General features: G+C 32.2%; 2 protein-coding genes across 2 annotated transcripts; both read left to right on the forward strand.

Annotated features, from left to right (window-relative positions):
- Positions 1–1813: 1813 nt before the first annotated feature.
- Positions 1814–8374, forward strand: LOC127733812 (uncharacterized). The gene is made up of 2 exons (XM_052243182.1): positions 1814–2945; positions 6452–8374. The coding sequence occupies exons 1-2, from the start codon at positions 2021–2023 to the stop codon at positions 7099–7101; spliced, it is 1575 nt and encodes a 524-aa protein (XP_052099142.1). The 5' UTR covers positions 1814–2020; the 3' UTR covers positions 7102–8374.
- A 9641-nt stretch (positions 8375–18015) lies between these two features.
- LOC127733813 (uncharacterized) lies at positions 18016–23448 on the forward strand. The gene is made up of 2 exons (XM_052243198.1): positions 18016–19165; positions 20971–23448. The coding sequence occupies exons 1-2, from the start codon at positions 18259–18261 to the stop codon at positions 21600–21602; spliced, it is 1539 nt and encodes a 512-aa protein (XP_052099158.1). The 5' UTR covers positions 18016–18258; the 3' UTR covers positions 21603–23448.
- Positions 23449–24010: the final 562 nt, after the last annotated feature.

A 24010-nucleotide genomic window follows, 5' to 3' on the forward strand; every position in this document is an offset into this window, starting at 1 on the left:
CTTTATTTTGATTATCGTTTTACTGTTTGTTGTGTTTGTTTTATAATATCAGCTTCCTTGAATTTTTTTGTGTTCTTTGACTGGACCCTTTTCTGGACAAGTTTGTATTTCCATAATTTACATTTCATGAGGAAGTTTATTTCTTTTTTTAAAAGTAACTACTAGTATCTAAAGATCAAATAAAATTTACAGGATGTAGATCAAACCTTGTTAACATTTTTTCGCATACACTATCCTTTTTCAATTGAACATTTTATATATCGTAGGCTGAGTTCTGTGTTTGTATCATGAATAACAAGTGACTACTTGTTACTTTCTAGGAAATTTCAAGCAAACAAGTTTCAGCTACTCTTGAAATAAGATAGAAAATTTACATAATTTATGTTAACACAATAGTTTAACTCTGTGAATTATTGCATGATACAAATATATATTTTTTTCTATATCTATACTGTTTTATAGCTGAATACAAATTAGAATATAGCAAAAAGTAAAATAAAAAAAAATACCGAACTTCAATGAAAATTCAAATCGGAAAGTCCCTTATCAAATGGCAAAATAAAAAGCTCAACCACATCATACGAATGGAAAAGAAGTGTCATATTCCTGACTTGGTACAGGCATTTCTCATATAGCAAAGTGCTCTAGACCAATGATACTGTAGGATGTGATGTTACTTAATTTTGATGAATGAATGTAAATCAGGGGCTTAGCTACCCGGAGGCATGACAGCACGTGCATCCACTCATTTTCACCAAAAAAAAACCAACAGAGTGAGAGAGAGAGAGAGACGGACAAAGTTAACATATAGGAATTGGTCAATCGGACAGAGTGGGAGGGGTATTAACGTGATGCATCTATTATCCTAAGTGACAATTTATCAAAGTTACTCAAATTATAAGAAAGTCTTTACATCACTAAAGACTAATTATTAATGAAATGCCTAAAAATTGAGTCATGCATTAATTATGATATATTGCACTGACAATGAAACGAATTCTTGATTAAAACCAATCAAGAGATCATTTGACCCTTGAGAACTTTACAATATTCTAATTTTGTAATAGAATTTACTAAAATTACACATATTCTTGTACACCATAACCAATTTTATTTGCTAATTGAAAATTAAGCTGAATAAAATAATTTAAGACAGCAGAGAAGATAATTCTGTTTTAATTGTTTACTACTAAGACTTAAATAAAGAGTGAGATATTTATACTGTAAATTTATGATTTTTCTAGTCTGGTCAAAAGGTCAGAGTGTCCTACTTAACCAAACGATAAATTGTTGAAATTAGATAACATGTTTTCACGTGCAGAGAAATTTCACTTATAACCAGTGCATGATTGGATTACATCTTTCTTATTGGTCAATGATCTTGCGGGGTCAGCACGAGTTCACGTGTAAGTGCGTTGTGGTCATTTCCTTTTATCATCAGCATTTGATGTGTTAACTTGTGATGTAATTTCGTATTAATTATGTATTGTTATTTCATATCAAATATGAACTTTTATGTCAAATGTTTTATTTGGAAAATGTATTTTTTGCATTTTATGATTTTGAATAAATGAACTTTTTTCGTCAGTTTAGTTTTTATATCATATAGCAAATCAAGCTCAGACTCTGGCCTGTGTATACATAGTATGTTTATGGTATCTAGCTGTCTGTCTTAAATGTTTTTTTATGATTTAAACAAATGGACCTGTTTTAATCAAAAGGAAGAAAGGAAATAAAAATATCTCATGACTTCCTGTTTTCTTGTACACATATTATAAAACAGTACGCTTTCTTATGCTATTGTGATAAATGTTCAAACATACCAGACCTGGCATAACAATAGTAAAACTCTCTGGATTTACTGTACTATATAGATAAAAGTTCTATATAAATATTTTTTCTGTTCTTTTACAAAATACCAACTGCGTGTATTTTATTCGTCGTTTACAGATCAATTAGCAAGAAAACTTGGAATTTGAATAACAATATTTATATATGTAACCGGCTGTGAAAGCACACAATGGATTTGTCAGATGTTCAAGGAAAACTTTCTCCACAGAAAGTTATACTGGATACTAGCATAGAAACAGTGACAGGAGAACCGGTTCCTGCTGGTACAGAAATCTGTGTTTTACTATGTGAACAACTAGTAGTTTGTGTTGGTGATGGAGATTATTTAAATGTCAATGTTGGGTGCAGTACGAAAATTACCGACAGATTCGAAAAAATATATTTGAACCTTGGAAATCAGGAATTCTTTGCTGACATTCATTGCAATGGGGAAACATTTAAAACTTTTGACGAGTTGTGCCGTAAACGTCCTCGCTTTTTTTCCTGCAATGATGATTTTTTTGCAATAGACGAAAATGACTGTATGGTCAGCGTGAAGAGTGGAGAGAAACTCGAATTCAAGACGATACAGGCTAACACAAATGTCAGGAAAACAACGAAAACATCAAGCATTGTGCTTTGTAACCGTAATAACATTAAAATTCAGATACTTTCTCCAAATGAATATACCTTCAAGGGCCTTGAAGACCCTAATCATTACACACCACACGAGTTGTTAGAAAACTTTCCTCTACCACGGCAAGTCAAAATGATTGACAAAAGTCTTTACAGATTAGGATTACCGTACATATGTTCTAATGAACTCAATTTGCAGTCAATTACAACAAACTGTTTTCTATTGTTTACATCCGAACTCAAAACTAGCCCTCCGTTATCAGAATTTGAACTGCGACACCAAGTTAAGTGTTGTGAATTAGTCGACCCGACAGCAGTGAAACTCAGAAGACATATAGACAATAGTCAGAGTGGCGAGACGTTTTCTACAATATTTTTATTTGAACAAATTCAAGATGGCCAATTGGTATTTTCTGTGATTGGTAGACAATGCTTCACCCCAATACCCAGATTAAATGCGGACCGGCAGCATTGGAAAGGTAAGATATGTGATTTGTTTAGGCATTATATTATGGCTTATGCTTTTGCAATACTTATCTTGCTTCCGAAACTTAACTTCTTCACACGAAACCCTTTTTAAAGTGCATTAAGAAAACATAAACAGGCAAAGCGTTTTGTCTTCGTTCCGGTCAGAAATGCAGCCAGCTCTTTGGCAGTTGTGTGACGTACGTACTACAGGAAAGTTCTTCAGAATAAAATTATAACTTATTTTACGTCTCTGCGTAGAATAAAATAATAGACAATCATATCATTATTAAATATTATCATAATGCCTTCTATGAACGAGGAGATTTCTACTAAACTACATAAGAAACCAGTGAACTTTCGTTGCAAGTCAGCTTCAAATAGGTGTTTTACCTTCTTTACTTTTCTGTCCATTTACTATTTAATATTTTCTAGCAACTATTAAAGAACTCATTTTTTTTAATTTCTTAATAAAGTATTTGAGATTAATGGAATTAATGTGTGTGAAAGACTAATTAAGATACTGTCCATGTTAACTTATTGAACATTTCAAAAAGATCTTTGAATATTACCTTTACCGGGACTAACGAAGGTTTTATTTTCAATAGTTTAAAGTATAACTACTTTATATTGCTATACCTTACTAACGCATTTGGTCTTATGTCCTTTTGACACTTTCAGCTTAAAGTTGGGGATTTCGTTACCACCAACTAATTCTTTCATAGAATCAAATATTTGATTTCGAAGTTTGGCTGTATCTGAAAAAATATTATGTCAAACGGGTTATCACATCCCATTTTTTGCGGGAGGGTTGTTTTATTGGGCTCGTTGATTAATATACGATCCCTGTTAACTTATTTGTCCTTTGTAAACTCTTATTCCTAAAGGTTATTTGATATACATATTCTTTCACATGCTTTAAAAAACATGTTCTCGGTTTTGTAAAAAGATCTTTTGACAGTCGCTTCAAATTGTACACAAAGTAAAAGTTAAAAAAAGTAACTAAAACAAATGTTTAAGAATGACTTGAGTCATCAACACAACTCTTTTAGCCGTTAAAACTTTACTTGATATTTTATAGATAACAATGAGCAATAATTTTCAATTACTCGGCTATGAAAGACCTTTTATTCGTGTTGTACCAATTTTCGTGTTTTTTAGATGGCTTTATCCACGAATTTTTTGTGTTCTACGAAATAAAACAACTGTTGTCCAAATCAAGACATGGAAAGACTCCCATGTAGGTTTGACTATATCATATGGATACCGGCATATAATCTAGAGAATACATCGAATATCAGCAAAAGAACTATGAACTATATGTACAACTTCAGACAGTTTTTTACCCATTTAATCTTAAAACAAACCTCAACTGTACGACTTTTATCCTTGTAATTCTCATGAGAAAATTAGTTTTGAACGATGAAAGTCAGACTTCCGGTGATGATATCCGAAGATAAAGTATTCATTTTATCTCCTTATGATTGTCATACGGAAAAAAAAACGATTTCATATTGGGTTAGCTTTTTTTATTTCATAAGAATTAATTCTACAATTCAAAGTACATTTGTATCATTTGTTTATGTAACCGTTTTTTAAGTGATATGTCAATGACCCATTTAACACATGTGACGATCATTAATCTGTTGATCATTCGATCTCGGGTTAATAACTGTCATCGCTTCTGATTACACGTGTGAAACAATTAAAATGTTTACTATTGCAATTTCCTTCAATCGAGACAATTCGTAAGCATAGATGAAGCTGCTTATATCCAACAGCAATTATTTTATTGAAAATTTGATGAATGTTGTCAGTAATGAAAGACGAACAAGTGAGTGAAAATGAGCACCTTGTTTTGCAATGTCCCACAAATCATTATAAAACAACATATGATTATTTCAAGAATCTTTGTTTCTGATGGCTTCATATTCTTCAATCGATTTTTTTCAGAAAATTAAAATCCACGAATTTAATAACCCACAAACATGTAACTTTGGCTCAAACCACGAAAATCGATACCGACGAATTAAAGTACTTTCACAGTAGTCAAAAACTTCTAAAATAAATGACACATTATCGACCATTATCTTATCTGCAACTTCTAGAAAATTCTTAACAAATGAAAATAATACTTTCTAAATTTCAAGCATCTGAAATGCTTTTCTTGACTAACTTCATCCGTAAAGATTCATTCCCTTAAATAAGAATTATAGTTTTTTCATGTATTCTTATACAGCTTTGGTATCTTGGCTTTATGTTTTTTATTTGATATAAAATAATGTCTTAATCACATTACTTCATGCTCCTTGTGAGCCCACTTAGTTAAAAATAAACGTCTTCGTCTTCATATACAGTTAAGTGCTAACATAAGGTTCAATATACAAAGTCCGATAATATGATATAAGACCATTTTTATTGCCCTTTGAAAAGTACATTTTCCTAATATTGATTGTATGTCCAATGTTGGATGATGTTGCAAAGGGAAAAACTTAAGGTAGGATAACATGTATCCTTGCCTATACAAACCTTAGAGAAAGAGAATGTATTGATGTACATTTGTTTTTTGTTTTGGTTGGGAAATGGACTTTTCGAGAAGCAAAAAGTATGCTACTTCCATCAATTAAAATTCTTCAGATGTTCCCTTGTTAGTCTATCATACATTAATATGTTTATGTTTTACAATTTTGCCTTTTGTATTTGCTTTAAGGCTTCAGACATGTTGTTTAAATTCAAAACTGTATAAAATCTTCTAAATAAGCATGATTTAGAACGATTGTCATCAACATCTAGATATGAGCCAATTCTTTATCCAGAAATATATTTTGCTTCAAGATGTCTTATAAAATGTGTTAATATAAGTAAGATATATGTATTTGGGTTTGACTTTGCCTTATATATAAATTTGTCCAAAAATAACATGTGTAAAAGTGCAATTCTAAGTCATATATGCTAAAATCAACATATGTATGCCATGACAGTGACTGTGTGAGATTATGCCGAAGTCTGATGTCACTCCCCAACAAGTGCCATAATAAACCATTACACGTTATCGATCATTTGTAATTTGCGGTATGTTTAATGGCTTTTACAACACCTTTCCCGTTTATTGTATAATTCTATAGATTTCTAAATATTGAACATGTAAACAAATCCTGAATCTATTCTTATTCCGCCATATTCATGAAATTTTAACCATGCAGAATTATATCCTATCGTTAATATTGCATCATTTCATGAACATTTCCTTGTACCTCAAATAAATCAAATGTGAAGTTGTTTTTTACTTCTTGAAAAATCGTTCGATATATGACATATCATAAGAAAAGTGATCTTGTTAACTTTTACCAAATTTTCTCATTTACTTAAGAAAAAACTTAGGTAATTTTTTTTTAGAAAAATAAAGAAAGAAAAAGAATGGTCGGTAAACATTTCCGTGCTACTTAAAAGTGATCCTTATTAAAACATGCTTACTTTTTATGTGAGATTCCAAATTAAAAAAAAGATTGACTTTTTTCAGACAATGACTCAGGATTTGCAGATGCTGATTTTGAATCCTGTACGTCAACGCTTACGGTTGAAAAAAGAACATACAGTAACAATCAACATATTTCACATGGTAATAAAACACTGCCAAGGCAAAATGAACGGAGGCCATTGCGTAGATTATCAACTCAAGAGGAGTACCTTAATTCCATCGATGATGGCGATACCACATCCGACCACACTTCGGGAGAATATGTAGGTATTAGCGTAGACAGAGAAGAAAAACCACCATTACCAGAACGGACATACCTTGATCCTCCTATTTCACAAAAAGATAATCAGATTAAATATAATTCTTATACAGCAAGTACAGAGCAAGTCAATGCTGGTGAAAGAGCATATGAAAATCCGGAAACCAACAATAAAGAACCTGAAAAAAGATCAGAGATACCAAGTATTAGTCAGCCAGAGAGTGATCTTAGATTCATTACCATGATTCAGCTTGGAAATCTTCTTAAAAAGTTTAAGCTTGATAAATTTGCTGAAAAATGCTTTGAGGAACAAATTGATGGCAATTTTTTTATGGACCTGACTGATGAAATTCTGAAAGAAGAACCGTTTAGTTTAAATCGATTTGAAATTTTGAAAGTAACAAAATTACAGATTGGATGGAATCCGAAATAGGTACAATGAAATTTTCAGTATATCTTCCTGACCGATGTTGTGTGAAAAAAAAGGTGTTATGAATGTTTTCTCATAGGTACCGTGTCAGTAAACAACACATTCATTATTCAATATTTTTGTGATCTCTACTTTCACCATAAACATTTGTACTTCTATCTACAGAATATTCAATTTTATTATTTTCAGAAAGTAACAAAGTCACCTATATCATGTTGTGATAGTCATATATAGAACCCTAAGCGCTAGTTGCATGCAGAATTTCCATAAAAATTATGAGACCGTACTTTAACCTGACAATTTATCAAAAATACCAGGTTTATAATTGTGTACGCCAGACAAGAGTTCGTATACAATAGACCCATCAGTGGCTCTCAAATCAAAACAGTTGAAAGGCCAAATTAAATACGAAGTTGAAGAGCTAGTTGTAGCTGAATGCTGTATTTTTTTAAAAACGATAACAGACTTTTACAGCTTTAAAAAAATAATTTCATCAGATGGTTTTTGATAATTCTCTAGCCTATCTTTTCAGCTTATGTCTCTACCGATGTTTGCTAATCTTGTGCGTATGGAACACTTAATGCAGGAAACATACTAATATACCTGCACGAACGAATTATCATGATGGCGATTGGGGCATGGACCCGGTCCTTTTTTTATTTTCTTTGTATTAGATACTATCAATGAAAAAAATTGTTATTTCAGCTTATTTCCTTCATTGAATGAAATCTTGCTATATCATTTTTTCCAATAGTAGTCGGTGGCACATATCAGTTGCTCACAAAGTAAAATGTGAAATAAAGATGTAGGAGAGTGATTTTTTTTATGTTTTATAAATCAAGTATTTTGTACATTGGAATCATTGATTTATAATAAAAATGTACTTATCAAATTCATATTGGAAATTTAGTTTAATTATTTCACTCTTGCACAGTCTTTTTACAATGAGCAAACCTATTGCATTACAGTAGCTATAAACGGCATGAAAAATGTGAAACAATTTACAAAGAGAAAACCAAAATATGGCAGACAGAATCCAACGACAACCACTGAATTATGACTCCTGACTTGAGACAGGCACATGAGGAAGCGGTATTAACAATTATGCGAGCGATCAACCCTCCCCTTAACATGGGACAGTTGTGTAACAGCACAACGTGAGGTAATTTGGGAAGGGTTTGCCTCAAAAGATATTCCATGTAAAATGTGATTCATCAGTGGAAGCCTACCTGTGATTTTTTTTATATAGTATTTATGATATAAAAGTGTGTTTTAAGTCGTTTATTTTTATTTTTTTATTTTTTACAATAACCATCTGAGACAAAAATTCTTTATAATGCATTATAAAACTAACACCAAGGGAGATAACTTCAACAATATCCTATAGGATAGATTGTACATAGCATATCTATCTTTTTAATGTAGTAAATGAAAAAAGTTATTCATTTCTTTCATCTATATTGCAAAAAAAAACAAGTTTGTAGCCTTTTATGAGGTGTATCGCTGCATTTCGATTAGTATGTTTCCGATATGGACTACTTCTTTAGATAAAAGTCGAAATCTGGTATGAAAATCATTATATATTGTCAAAAGAGAAAATAAGGTAAAAAAGCAGTAAACCACAACAATTAGTTTGCATAAAAATATGAATTGAACACAATTCATAACTTTCATATTAACTTTCTGTGGCTATATTTTTGTTCAGAACAAAACTTCCTCATGTTGTACTTAATACTGTACTCTCGCACTTGTACCATAAGCAATGATTTTGTAGCAGATAGAGTATTGTAAGTTATAAAGAATTAGGAAGTCATCTTATTGTTTATTTGATCATATTTAAACTCTGGTTACATGCTAATTGAGTCATGTTATATTAGTGATCTTTTGTACAATTGTCATCTGATAAAACTCTGCTAAAGTCAGTTTAGGATTACAATATTATACTTTGGTTTGTTTTAAAATTCATTTACAAGCACACTTCATATAATTGTATGTACGCTTATAACTTGCTCAATATTTATGAACTGAATGTCAGAGATGAATGATCTTAATCGTTTATTTTAAAATCCATTCAATACTACTATATACTTCTGATCTTTCTAAAAATTAGAAGATGTGATATGATTGGCAATCAGACAACTATCCACCAGAGTCCAAATGGCGATAATGTAAGCAAACATAGGTTACCGAACGGCCTTCAATAATAAGCAAAACCCAAACCGTATAGACAGCTATAAAAGGTCCAGACATGACCTCATGTGAAACAATTCAAACGAGAAAACTTTGCACGTTCAAAAAATATTTGGACCTCTACGTTGCACTTTGTAAAAACAGCTGTTTCACAAGCCACGCCTCTTTTGGGGAGAAATATAATATTCATAGATATTTTGTTTTGTTTACGTACTGGTTCCCAGATATGATCTCTATGTTTCATCTCATAGAGAAATAACTTTGGAATTTTAACAGTATAAAAGCAGATGGTAGTGGCGATAATTGAATTCTGAGGGACACCCAAAGTGGAGGTAGGGATAGTACAGAATTTTAGTATAAGTTTAAACTCTTAGAAGTTCGGGGCATATAAATGTTGAAAATATGCCGCACAGCCCTATGTTTTGACCTTTGAATAAAAAAGTAGTGCATATCAACTTTCCGTTCTAGGATATAATTTTTTACGAAACTTCATAGTAAAAGTGGCACAGCTTTAGCTACAAAGGGAGTTCCTATGGAAAATTGCATTGTCTATATTTACAGAAGTGCAACCTATAATGGGTGAAAAAAGAGAACATATAGAATTTCACCAAATCTGGTTTATCTCAGAGATTTTAATGAAATAAACTCAAATATAAAGTTTTATAAATATTTCAAGAAGATTGATAAAATCCTGGGCCTCAATTATGATGACTCAGCATAAATTCACAGTTTACAGTATGCATAGTGTACTTAAAAACCTGAATGCAAAATAAATTCATAATATATGCATATTTGTAATTTAAATTGTTTAGAAGTGCTTATATAAAATTGAGAATGGAAATGGGGAATGTGTCAAAGAGACAACAACCCGACCAAACAGCAGAAAACAGCCGATGACCACCACTTATATACATTCTTCGAAGTCTTTGAAACTCATAGATCCTTGATGAATATTGTTGTTGGGGTGTTTTTGTCCTGTCGATAACCCAAAAGTAAGCCGTAACACCTGAATTTGCTTTTTTGTGACCGCGGCAAATATAAATACAAGCTAGAGATACAAAAATACCTCAATAAAACTAACAATAGTGTGTTCTATCCTAAATGTGTACTAAATATTCCATATTCACAGCAACAGCAGAATAATTTAGCAAATGTGAGGCCCCAGTGGAATAAAAAAAGAGAAAAATGCCTACCCCCTGGGTCCTAAAACAGATAATTTAACCTGTAAATGCTATGATTTTATGATTTCAAAGGTTTTTTGTATAGAAAATAATAACTGTGCTTGGAAGTTATGCAAAATAAAGGTAACAGTAGTATACCGCTGTTCGAAACTCATAAATCGATAGAGATAAAAACAAATCCGGGTTACAAACTAAAACTGAGGGAAACGCATCAAATATAAGAGGAGAACAACGACACAACAAAAACACAACATTAAAATGTAACACACACAGAAACGAACTATAATATAACAATGGCCTTTTTCCTGACTTGGTACAGGACATTTTAAGAAAAAATTGGGGGGTTGAACCTGGTTTTGTGGCATGCCAAACCTCCCGCTTTTTTGGCAATGTTAAATATAATATTAAAATGACAACATTATATGACAGGATTACAATACAAATAAATGGGAGAACATATAGGACAAAGAAACACACGAATAATAGCTAACAAAAGGCACCAGGTTTAAAATCCAATACGCCAGACGTGCGTCTCGTCCACACAAGACTAACCAGTGACGCTCAGATGAAAAAAGTTTGAAAGCCAAAACAAGTACAAAGCTGAAGAGCACCGACAGATGTTAGCAGTCATTTCTATAAAACTTTTAGTGGATTCATACATCAGACTGGTAACTTCATACATACAACTTTACCAAATATGGCTTTGTTTAAACACTTCTAGTTCATATATTAGTTAAATTATGTTAGATATATGGTTAAAGATGATATTGTTGTGACAAGATTTCTAAACTGACCATTTGAGGCAGAAATTGAGAACTTTTATTGACAAATAGGCATACAGTAAGATGTGGACAGGACACAGAGGTAGGATTGGATACTTTATATAATCTTGAATGTTGGAATGATTAACTACTAAACTTTACATTTATAGTATTCTGAAATGCTTTCAATTTGTTATCAGAATAATTTTAAACAGGTTCTAGCAATGTCATGTCAGCAAACATGCACATAGGGTAAGCTGACAATAATTAAAGTCTTGTTTTCAAATGTTTTAAAATTGAAACAAGGGTGGGGGTATAAAATGCACTGTTAAAGAAAAGTCTGAGTATATGCAGTGATTTCCTTTATGCTATAATTCTGATAACTAAGTATTGTTGTGAGAAAAAGTGTCTTTCAAGAGTTTTCTATTTTAATAAATGTTAGTATAGGTTGCACTTTGTAAATACAGCTGTTTCACAAGCCACGCCTCTTTATGTATAATATTCATAGATATTTTGTTTTGTTTACGTACTGGTTCCCAGATATGATCTCTATGTTTCATCTCATAGAGAAATAACTTTGGAATGTTACCAGTATAAAAACAGATGGTAGCGGCGATAATTGAATTCTGAGGGACACCCAAAGTGGAGGTAGGGATAGTACAGAATTTTAGTATAAGTTTAACTCTTAGAAGTTCGGGGCATATAAATGATGAAAATATGCCGCACAGCCCTATGCAATAAACCTAATTTAAACCCTAACGTGATTAATAATAACTGATGTTTTGTACATATCAAAATAAATAAAGAGATGTGATATGATTGTCAATGAGACAACTATCAAACAAAGATCAAATAAAGAGGATAGTATTAACAACTACCGTCATTGTACGGCGTACTAATTTGACATATACACTGTTCATCTTCTTCTACTTCAGAGTGGTGATGTCACTATTTACACAATGACTATTGCATACGCTGCATTTATCATGTTTGCCTCAACATAAGGCCAAATTGTTGAAATACGCCCTCCCTTAATTATTAAAATCCATCATAATGTCTAATATATAAATATAATACACTCAATCGGGCTAACGCCCTCATGTGTGTATCTATTATAAAAAAGTAATATGTGTTTGTATATTATGAAAATCAAAGCCTTCTTCATGGTGTCATTTGTACAAAGCTTTGGAAGTCTGTTTGAATTTAATTAGGATAACATGTTATGTTCCTTGTTGGAGTTAACATATTAATGAGAATGCAGGGCGTAATTGTAGAAAACGGTATACATACTCAATTTAAACCCTAAAAAAATTGTCATCTCTACTGCCCTCCCCCCTCCCAAATGGAATGGTACATGTGTGTATACTGTATCTTTAAGTTACCTTTACCTTTGAAAGGAATCTGGGTTGCTTTTCAGTGACTGTGAAACATGATTTAGAGCGCGGATCAAGTTCTTTTCTTTCAAATATCAAGAAAAAGAAAACTTTTGAATTTCCTGGTCAAGATAAAGATCCTAACGCTTATCAATTGCATCTTCAACTGTGTTTAGTGAGCAAACCTTGCATATTCTATCTTGACGAGGTAATACAACCATACAAATGCAGTTCGTTTGTAACGATAATTTTCATTGGACGTTGATAAATATTTTGAATGGTTAGATTCCACGTTCTACCAGTCCGTAACTATAAGGACTGAGCCACCATTTTGAATTCCGATTTTCTTTTGGTATGTAGTTTCTCAAAACGTAAATAAAAACATTCTCATTTTGTGATTCAAAATCTTCTTTTTTTTTAAATTGAAACCATTCAGAAGCTTACGAAAAGTATAAATACGTCTAGTGTTTATGTTTGACATCGGGAGTATACCTATGACGTCACATTGTTTAGAAGCCAAAGACGATGCAACAGTTTCGCGGACTTTTTTCATTCATGACATTTTTAAGCCAAAATAGTCAATTAAGAAGATAGCTGTATTGTATTTTAAGCTTGGCCTTCGTAAAACGTAGATTTACTGAAGCAAATAGAGTTTACCTAGCAACGCTTTTTCGATGTTAAGTTTTCTGCTTAAGTTAGTTTGATAGGAACTACTTGTGATAGATCATTGATATTTGATATAAATTTGCATTACTATCGTTACATATCATTTTGACGAATATTTTGAAGCCCTGCCCCCTATGTCATGGTCCAGCGACTTTGAATTAATTAGCAATTTTCAATGTTAAGTTAGTTTTCTGCTTAAGTTAGTTTGATAGGAACTACTTGTGATAAATCAATGATATTTTGTATGAAGTCGCAATACTATCGATACATATCAGTTTGACGACTATTTCAAGGCCCTGTCCCTAGGACATGGTCCAGTGACTTTGAATTTATTAGCAATTTTCAATGTTAAGTTTTCTGCTTAAGTCAGTTAATAGGATCTACTTGTGATAGATCAATGACATCAATGATATTTTGTATGAAGTTGCATTACTTTCAGTTCAGATCAGTTTGACGACTATTTCGATGCCCTGCTTCCTATGTCATGATCCAGTGACTTTGAATTAATTAGCAATTTTCAATGTCAAGTTTTCTGCTTGAGTTAGTTTGATAGGATCTACTTTTGATAGATCAATGATATTTTGTATGAAATCGCATTACTATCTGTACATATCAGTTTGACGACTATTTTGAGGCCCTGCCCACTAGATAGTGGTCCAGCAGCTGAATTAATAAACCATGCTGCTGTCAATCAGATTGTCTTTTTCTGAAGTTTATGCCGACAGACGAGACATTTCTCTGTGTCAATAGCTTATTTAATATTACTATCACTATATAACACAAAGAATGTATTTACAAAATTTAATATTTAGCTTCTCTTGCTCCCAATCTTTATGTATATCATACTTATCACTAAACAATGGACTCAAAGTATAAAAGTTCATTGCATTCCGGAATTAGTAACTTACCTTACTACGCACTTGACTTTTTTTTTTGTAGCGGAAACGTTCGGTTTTGATCATTTTGAACTTTCCGACTTTTTCGCCAATAACTTTGCAGTTAAAAAATTATTTGTACTCTTTTAAGTTAAACGCATTTCTTTTTCTATTAGGAATGCGCTGCATGTAAATTTTAAGGAGTCTACATTCTGTTTGTCTCGACCTAAATTGAACTATAATATGGATATTTAGTGTTTATGATAAAATTCCTACTAGTATGTAATAACAGATGAAGAAACCTACTTTACTCACATAAGTACACGTCACGTCAACAATAAAATACTGATTTAGTATTTACCGTTAGACTATATAAAAGTCTATAATATACTGTTTCAAGGTGAAGAAATGGACATAACTTAAATCCTACAACATATAAAAACCAGTGAAATTTTATTCATAGAGTATAAAATGAAAGAAAATATTCCAAAAGAACACCTCAAAACGCTAACCTGATAACCAGAAAACTTCCCAAAACTGATAGATATTACATGAAAATTCTATTTTATCTGATTTAATACAGCTTATATTGATAATAAATAATGACATGAAACATCCCCTACACTTGTTTACACTAACTTCCTCGGACTTGTTTACAATTGCATCCCACATAATTGTATAAAATGACACCCCTAAGACTTGTTTACAATGACATCACTTAGACTTGTTTACAATGACATCTCTAATATTTGTTGACAATTGCATTCCTTAGACTTGTATATCATGGCATCCCTTACACTTGTAAACAATGATATCCCTCAAACCTCTTCACAATGACATCCCTCAGATATGTTTACAAAGATATCCAACAGACTTGTATACAATGGCATTACTTAGACTTGTAAATAATGGCATCCCTTAGACTTGTAAACAATAACATCCCTCAGACTTGCATGCAATGCCATACCTTAGACTTGTATACAATGACACCCTTCAGATTTGTTTACAATGACATCGCGTAAACTTATTTGCAATGACACCCCTCAGACTTGTTTACAATAGCATCTGGTAACCTTGTATACAAAAGTATCCCTTAGACTTGTAAACAATTGCATCCCTCAGACTTGTTTATAATTACATCCGAAAGACTTGTACAAAATGGCATCCCTTAGACTTGTATCCTTTGACACATCTCAGACTTGTTTACAATTACATCTCTCTGACTTGTTCACAATGACATCCTTAAGACTTGTAAACAATGGCATCTCTTAGACTAGGAAACAGTAACATCCCTCAGACTTGTTAACCATGACATCCCTAAGACTTGTTTCTCAGACATATAAACAATGACATCCCTTAGACTTGTACACAATGAGATCCCAAAGACTTGTAAACAATGGCATCCCTTAGACTAGTAAACAGTAACATCCCTCAGACTTGTAAACAATGACATCCCTCAGACTTTTTAAAATTAACATCCCTCAGACTTGTTTGCAATGCCATCACTAAGACTTGTATACAATGATATCTCTTTGACTTGTATACAATGACATCCCTAAGACTTGTATATAATGACATCCCTTAGACTTTTAAACAATTACATCCCTCAGACATCTTTACAAAGACAACCTTAGACTTGTAAACAATGATATCCCCTAGACTTGTTTACAGTGACATCCCTTAGACTTATTTACAATAACATCCCACAGACTTGAATACAATGATATCCCTAAGACTTGTATACAATGACATCCCTCAGACTTGTTTACACTTAAATCGCTAAGACTTGTCTACAATGACATCCCTTAGACTTGTTTACAATGACAACCCTTAGACTTGTAAAAAATGATATCCCCTAAACTTGTTTATATTGACACCCCTTAGACTTGTATACAATGACATCCCTCAACTTATATACAGTTACATCCCTCAGACTTGTTTACAATGATATTCCTTAGACATGTGTACAATTACATCTCTTAGAATTGTTAACAATGACATCTGTCAGACTTGTATACATTGACATCCCTTAGATTTTTATACAATTACATCCCTCAGACATCTTTACAAAGACAACCCTTAGACTTGTAAACAATGATATCCCCTAGACTTCTTTACAGTGACATCCCTTGGACTTGTTTACAATTGCATCCCACAGAATTGTATATAATGACATCCCTAACACTTTTTTACAATGACATCACTTAAACTTGTTTACAATGACATCTCTAATATTTGTTGACAATTGCATCCCTAAGACTTGTATACCATGGCATCCCTCAGACCTGCAAACAATGGCATCCCTTAGACTAGTAAACAGTAACATCCCTCAGACTTGTAAGCAATGACATCCCTCAGACTTTTTAAAATTAACATCCCTCAGACATGTTTGCAATGCCATCACTTAGACTTGTATACAATGATATTCCTTAGACATGTGTGCAATGACATCCCTTAGAATTGTTTACAATGACATCTGTCAGACTTGAATACATTGACATCCCTTAGACTTTTTTACAATTACATCCCTCAGACATCTTTACAGAGACAACCTTAGACTTGTAAACAATGATATCCCCTAGACTTGTTACAGTGACATCCCTTAGACTTGTTCACAATAACATCCCACAGACTTGAATACAATGATATCCCTAAGAATTGTATACAATGACATCCCTCAGGCTTGTTTACACTTAAATCCCTAAGACTTGTCTACAATGACATCCCTTAGACCTGTTTACAATGACAACCCTTAGACTTGTTAACAATGATATCCCCTTAACTTGTTAACATTGACACCCCTTAGATTTGTGTACAATGACATCCCTTAACTTATATACAGTTACATCCCTCAGACTTGTTTACAATGATATTCCTTAGACATGTGTACAATTACATCCCTTAGAATTGTTTACAATGACATCCCGTAGACCTGTATACAATGAATACGCTAATACATTTGAAAATCTCTTGAAAATTCTTTAACAATCCGGAGTGTTAGAAAAATTCACTTTGAAACTTTTAAAATTATTCACAAAACATATCCTAGGTATCTGCGTGATTTCATCAACATTTAAACTCGAATTTCTAAATATCAATCTAACTAGGACATGAGCAGATAAAACAGTAGATAAGCTCAAGGTTAGAACCACCAGGTATGATAGTCTTAAGTAAGGAACATTCATATTAGAGATTAGCTACAAAATCATTATGGACAGGGAACGTCCTCGCAACAGTTCAATAATTAAACTGAAGCATGTGCTCCAAATGGCAGCCCATGCCAGTGATGTACTAATGTAGTGTTTGCTTTACTTTTATTATTTATTTCACTGTTTGTTGTGTTTGTTTTATAATGTCTGCCTCATTTAAGATTTTTGTGTTCTTTGACTGGACACTGTTCTGGACAAACTTGTATTTCTATAATTTACTTTTCATTAGGAAGTATTATTTCTATAGTTAAAAGAAATATCTAAAGTTCAAAGAAACAGCAAAGGATGTAGGTCCAACCTTGTTGATTTTTTATCTCATATACTATCCTTTTTTCAATTGATATATTTATATATCGTAGGCTGATTTCCGTGATTGTATCATGAGAAACAGGTAGCTTATTGTTACTTTCATGGTAAATTTCAAGCAAACAAATGTCAGTAATTCTTCGAATGAAATAGAAAATTTACATATGTTAACACAATTCAATCTTTTTTCACTATATCAATGATTGCATGTTACAAAAAAATTATATTTTACATAGTTATACAATCTGCCTTTTATGATTTCAAATTGACCTGTTTTATTCAGAAGGATAAAAAGAGCTAAAAATAACTCATGACTTCCTGTTTTTTTTATTTTCATATTATCAGACAGTACGATTTCTAATGATATTGTGTAAGTGTATATAATACATACCAGACATGACATACCAATAGAAAAAAAATCACTGGATTTACTGTACTATACAAACAAAAGTTTTATTTATACTTGTTTCTGTTCTATCAGAAAAATAACAACAAGCGTATTTTGTTCGTCGGTTACAGATCACTGTGCAACAGATCACTCGGAATTTGAATAACAATATATATATATTTATATATGTAACGAGCTTTGAAAGCACATAATGGATTTTTCAGATGTTCAAGGAAAATTTTGTCCACAGAAAGTAACACTGGATACTAGCATAGTCACAGTGACAGGAGAACTGGTTCCTGTTGGGACAGAAATTTGTGTTTTACTATGTGAACAACTTGTAGTTTGTGTTGGTGATGGAGATTATGTAAATGTCAATGTTGGGTGCAATACGAAAATTACAGACAGATTCGAAAAAATTTATTTGAACCCTGGAAATCATGAATTCTTTGCTGACATTCATTGCAATGGGGAAACATTTAAAACTTTTGACGAGTTGTGCCGTGAACGTCCTCGCTTTTTTTTCTGCAATAAAGATCTTTTTGCAGTTGATGAAAAAGACTGTATAGTCAGAGTAAAGAGTGGCGAGCATCTCGAATTCAAGACGATACAGGCTAACACCAATGTCAGGAAAACCACGAAAACATTAAACATTATGCTTTGTAACCGTGATAACTGTGAAATTCAGATACCGTCTGCTAATGAATATACCTACCAAGGCCTTGAAGACCCAAATCATTACACACCACGCGAGTTGTTAGAAAACTTTCCTCTTCCAAGGCAAGTCAAAATAATTGACGAAAGTCTTTATAGATTAGGATTACCGTACATATGTTCTAAGGACCTCGATTTGCAGTCAGTTACAACAAACAATTTTCTATTGTTTACATCCGAACCCAAAACTGGCCCTCTGTTTTCAGGATTTGAACTGCGACACCAAATTAAGTGTTGTGAATTAGTCGATCCGACTGCAGTGAAACTAAGAAGACGTATAGACAACAGTCAGGTTGGCGAGACGTTTTCTACAATATTTTTGTTTGAAACAATAAATCAAGATGGCCATATGGTATTTTCTGTGATTGGTAGACAGTGCTCCACCCCAGTATCCAGATTAAAAGGTGTTTTACAACTTACTTTCATGTTCTTTGATTTGTTTCCTAAATGCTAGTATTTAATTTCGTTATAAAGTAATCCATATAAACTTATCATTCTTTTGTAAAAGCGTATTCTTAAACGTTATCAATTTACCATTTTAGAAAATTCTTTGAATATTGCCTTTATCCGACCTAAAACTTATCGTATTTTGAACATAACACATAACTACTTTATATTGCTATTCATATATTAACGATTTATAGATACAAATATTTGATAAATTATGTCAAGCTGTATATCACATTCCAATGTGTGCGGGAGTGTTGTTTTTGGGTCTCGTTAATTAATATACAATTCATGTTAATTTATTTGTCCTTTGTAAACTCTTATTCCTAAAGGTTATATGATAAACATATTTTTCACGGTCCTATGTTTTGAAAATCATGTTCTCAGTTTTGTAAATAAAAAAGCTTTTGAAAATCGCTCCATATTCAAACGGAACTATCAGTACAATATTTGGATTACCAGCTTCCAAGTCCCTCCGTCCCTTTTTTGAAATTTTCTTAGCCGTATAACTAGATAAGAGTGTGCCCTAATTTTCAATTATTCAAAAACTTCAAGTACGTCGTATATCAAATAAATGGCATACAATCCAACATTATCTTATCTGCAACTTCTATACCATTCTTAACAAATGCAAAAAAATGCTATACAAATTTCGTACGTCAAAAGCGCTTTTCTGGATTATCTTCATCCGGAACGATTGATTCCATTATATCAAAATAAAGATTTTCCATGTCTTCTAATACAGCTTGAACATCCTCATTTTTTGCTTGAGAAGACTTGTTTGTTTTTTTATTTGGTATAAAATAATGTCTTTAACATATTGTTCTATGCTCGTTGTTAGCCCATTGAATGGAAAATAAACGTATTCTTTTTCCTATACAACTATACGTTCTTACATTAGGTTCGCGATACAGAGGCCAGTGATATGATATAAGACCATTTATATGGTCCTTTGAACGGTACATTTTCCAATTATCGATTGTATTTCCAATGTTAAATTATGTTGCAAACGGAAAAAAAACTTAAAGTACGATTACATGTATCCTTACCCATACAAACCTTAGAGAAAGAGCATGTTTTGATGTACTTTTTTTGTTGGAAATGGACTTTTCGAGAAGCAAACAGTATTATACTTCCATCAAATAACATTCTTCAGATAATGTTCCCCTGTTACTCTGTCACATATCAATATTCATGTTTTAACATTTTGCATTTCGTATTTTCTTTAAGGCTTCAAACATCCTGCTTGAATGCAAAACTGCATAAAATTTTCTAAATAAGCATGATTTTGAACGATTGCCATCAACATTTAGATATGAGCCAAGTCTTTTATCCAGAAAGATATTTTGCTACACGATGTCGTATAAAAGGTGTAAATGTGAGTAAGATATATTTTTGGGTATGGCTTTGGCTCATATCCGATTTTGTCCAAAAAAAACATGTGTAAAAGTGCAATTTTAAGTCATATATGCTAATTCGTTATATCAATGACATGACAGTGACTGGTCTGAGATTATTTTAAAGTCTGATGTCTCTACCAAGCAAGTGCCATGATAAAACATTACACGTCAGCGCCTTTTTGCAATTATAGGGTCGGATAATGGCTTTTATTATACATCCTCCTTTCATCTTTATTGTGTCATACTTTTAAATATCAACCATGTAAAAAAACATTTCCGTGCTACTTAAAAGTGATTTTTGCGCAATATGCGTACTTTTTTATGTGAAATCCCAAATAATATAAATGATATTTTTTTTCAAGATATGAACATATCTAAAGGAAAGACTGGAGCACATGAAATATCATCTAGTGGCTCTGGATTTGCAGATGCTAATCTAGAATCCTGTACGTCAACGCTAACGGTTGAAAAAAGAAGAACATGCAACAACAACCAACATATTTCAGATTGTAACAACACACTACCAAAGCAAACTAAACGGATACATTTGCGTAGATTATCTACTCAAGAGGAGTACTTAAATTCGATCGATGATAGCGATACCACATCCGATCAACCGCCATTACCAGAACAGAAATACCTTGATCCTCCTTTCTCACCAAAAGATAATCAGACTAAATATGATACTTTTACAGCAGGTACAGAGCAGGTCAAAGACAATGAAACCAACAATAAAGAACCTGAAAAAAGATCCGAGATACCAAGTATAAGTCAGCCAGAGAGTGATCTTAGATTAATTACCATGATTCAGCTTGGAAATCTGCTTCAAAATGTTAAGCTTCATAAATTTGCTGAAATATGCTCTGAGGAACAAATTGATGGCGATATTTTCATGGACATGACTCCTGAAATTCTGAAAGAGGAACCGTTTAGTTTGAATCGGCTCGAAATTTTGAAAGTGACAAAATTACAGGGCGGATGGAATCCGAAATAAATACAATGACATGTTTCAGTATTTCTTCTTGACAGAGGTTGTGCGAACAAAGGGGGTATGAATGATTTCAGACAGGTATCATGTTATTAAACAACACATCAATTTTTCAATAATTGTGTGATCTCTACGTTTATCCTTAACATTTGTACTTCTATCTACAGAATATTTAATTTTATTTATTTCCGAAAATACAAAAGTTACCTATATAATTTTTTCGTAGTCATATACAGTACCTAATGCGCTAGTTGCATGTAGAATTTTCCTTTAAAAAAATCACGAGACTGTACTATAACCTAACAACTTACCAAAAATACCAAGTTTATAACTTTGCACGCCAGACACGAGTTCGTCTACATAAGACTGACCAGTGGCTCTCGAATCAAAACAGTTGTAAGTCCAAATTAAATACGAAGTTGAAGAGTTAATTGTAGCTAAATGCTACTTTTTTTTTTATTAACGGCAACATACTTTTACAGCATTTAAAACAATTATTTCATCAGATGGTTTATAATAATTCTTCAGCCTATCTTTCCAACTTAAATTCCTACAAATATTTGCAATCTCGTCCGTATGCAACACGTAATGCAGGAAACATACTAATATACCTGCACGAACGAGTTACGTTGATGGCGATTGTAGCAAGGACCCCATCCTTTTTATTATTGCCTTTGTAATAGATACCTGGTAAGTCAGCAAATGAAAAAAATATTTTATTCCTTTCATAGGCATCGATTCTACATTGCAATTGATTTACAAAAAAACAAGTTTGTAGCCTTTTATGAAGTGTATCACTGTGTGACAACATTTCGATTAGTCTGTTTCCTATATGGACTATTTCTTTAAATAAAAGTCGAAATCTGGTAGGAAAATGATTATATATTGTTAAAAGAGAAAATAAGGTAGAAAAGCAGTAAACCACAACAATTAGTTTGCATAAAGATAAGATAAGTTTTATTTTCCAAATAAGGTCCCCAGGGGGGCATATACACATAACATATATAATTGATACAACATACAGTATTTTACATAACATTCATATAATAAACTTCAACTATTGAAATAAAGTCATACAGGTATTATATGTTAAATAAAAAGTATTTAAGAGTTGCTACTCCAGAGATGTGGCAAACTTTTTTTTTCTCACTTGATAAAAATATGAACCGGACGCAATTGTGTACTTTTATGTTAACTTTCTGTAGCGATAATTTTGTTCAAAATCTAACTTCCTTATTTTGTACTCAATACTGTAGTCTCGTACTTGTACCATAATCGGTGATTTTGTAGCAGATAGAGTATTTTAAGTTATAAAGAACTAGGAAGTCATCTTATTGTTTGTCTGATCATATTTAAACTCTGGTAATTGTCATTTGATAAAACTCTGATAAAGTCAGCTTATAATTACAATATTACGCTTTGGTTTGCCAGCACACATTCATATAATTGTATGTACACTTATAACATGCTAAATATTTATGAACTAAATTGTTTACATCCACTTTATTTGAACTTTGGTGGATAGTTGTCTCATTGGCAATCATATCTCATCTCCTTATTTTTATAATAAATGTCAGAGATGAATGATCTTATCTGATCTTGATCGGTATTTTTAAAGTCTATTTAGTACTTCTATAAACATTTAATCTTTCTAAAAATAAGAAGATATGATTGGCAATCAGACAACTATCCACTAGATTCCAAATGACGAGAATGTAAGCAAACATAGTCTTCAATAATGAGCAATCCACTTACCGTATAGTCAGCTTTAAAAGGTCAAGACATGACATCATGTGAAACAATTCAAACTAGAAAGCTTTACATGTTTTTGTTTATAAAATATTTTATATATTTAATGTTTATTTATAGACAGTTATTCTCTATGCAATAAACCCAATTTAAACCCTAACGTGATTTTAATCATAACTGATGTCATATCAAAATAAATAAGGATATTTGATATGATTGTCAATGAAACAACTATCAAACAAAGATCAAATAACGATGTTAACAGGCTTAACAATTACAGTCACTGTACGGCGTACTTATATGGTGATACCACTATTTACACAGTGCAATTGGATGTCATGCATTTATCATGTTTTCCTTAACATAAGGTAAAATTGCTGAATGACCGACCCCCTTCCTTAATTATTGAAATCTATCATAATGTCTTATACGTAAATATGATACACTCAATCGGGCTAATGCCCTCGTGTGTGTATCTAGTACAAAAAAGTAATATGTGTTTGTAAATTATGAAAATCAAAGCCTTCTTCATGGGGTCATTTGTGCAAAGCTTTAAAACTCTGTTTGAATTTAACTAGGATAACATTTTATGTACCTTGTTGGAGTAAACATATTAATGAGAATATAGGGGCGTAGTTGAAGAAAACGATATATATTAAACCCAA

This window comes from Mytilus californianus, unplaced genomic scaffold, assembly GCF_021869535.1.
Source record: "Mytilus californianus isolate M0D057914Y unplaced genomic scaffold, xbMytCali1.0.p SCAF_1, whole genome shotgun sequence".
In the NCBI taxonomy this organism is placed as follows: domain Eukaryota; kingdom Metazoa; phylum Mollusca; class Bivalvia; order Mytilida; family Mytilidae; genus Mytilus; species Mytilus californianus.

Coding starts and splice junctions, on each gene's coding strand:
- LOC127733812 (XM_052243182.1), top strand. CDS start 2,021: ATGGATTTGTCAGATGTTCAAGGAAAACTTTCTCCACAGAAAGTTATA. Junction 2,946..6,451: donor GGACCGGCAGCATTGGAAAG/GTAAGATATGTG, acceptor GACTTTTTTCAG/ACAATGACTCAGGATTTGCA.
- LOC127733813 (XM_052243198.1), top strand. CDS start 18,259: ATGGATTTTTCAGATGTTCAAGGAAAATTTTGTCCACAGAAAGTAACA. Junction 19,166..20,970: donor CCCAGTATCCAGATTAAAAG/GTGTTTTACAAC, acceptor TTTTTTTTCAAG/ATATGAACATATCTAAAGGA.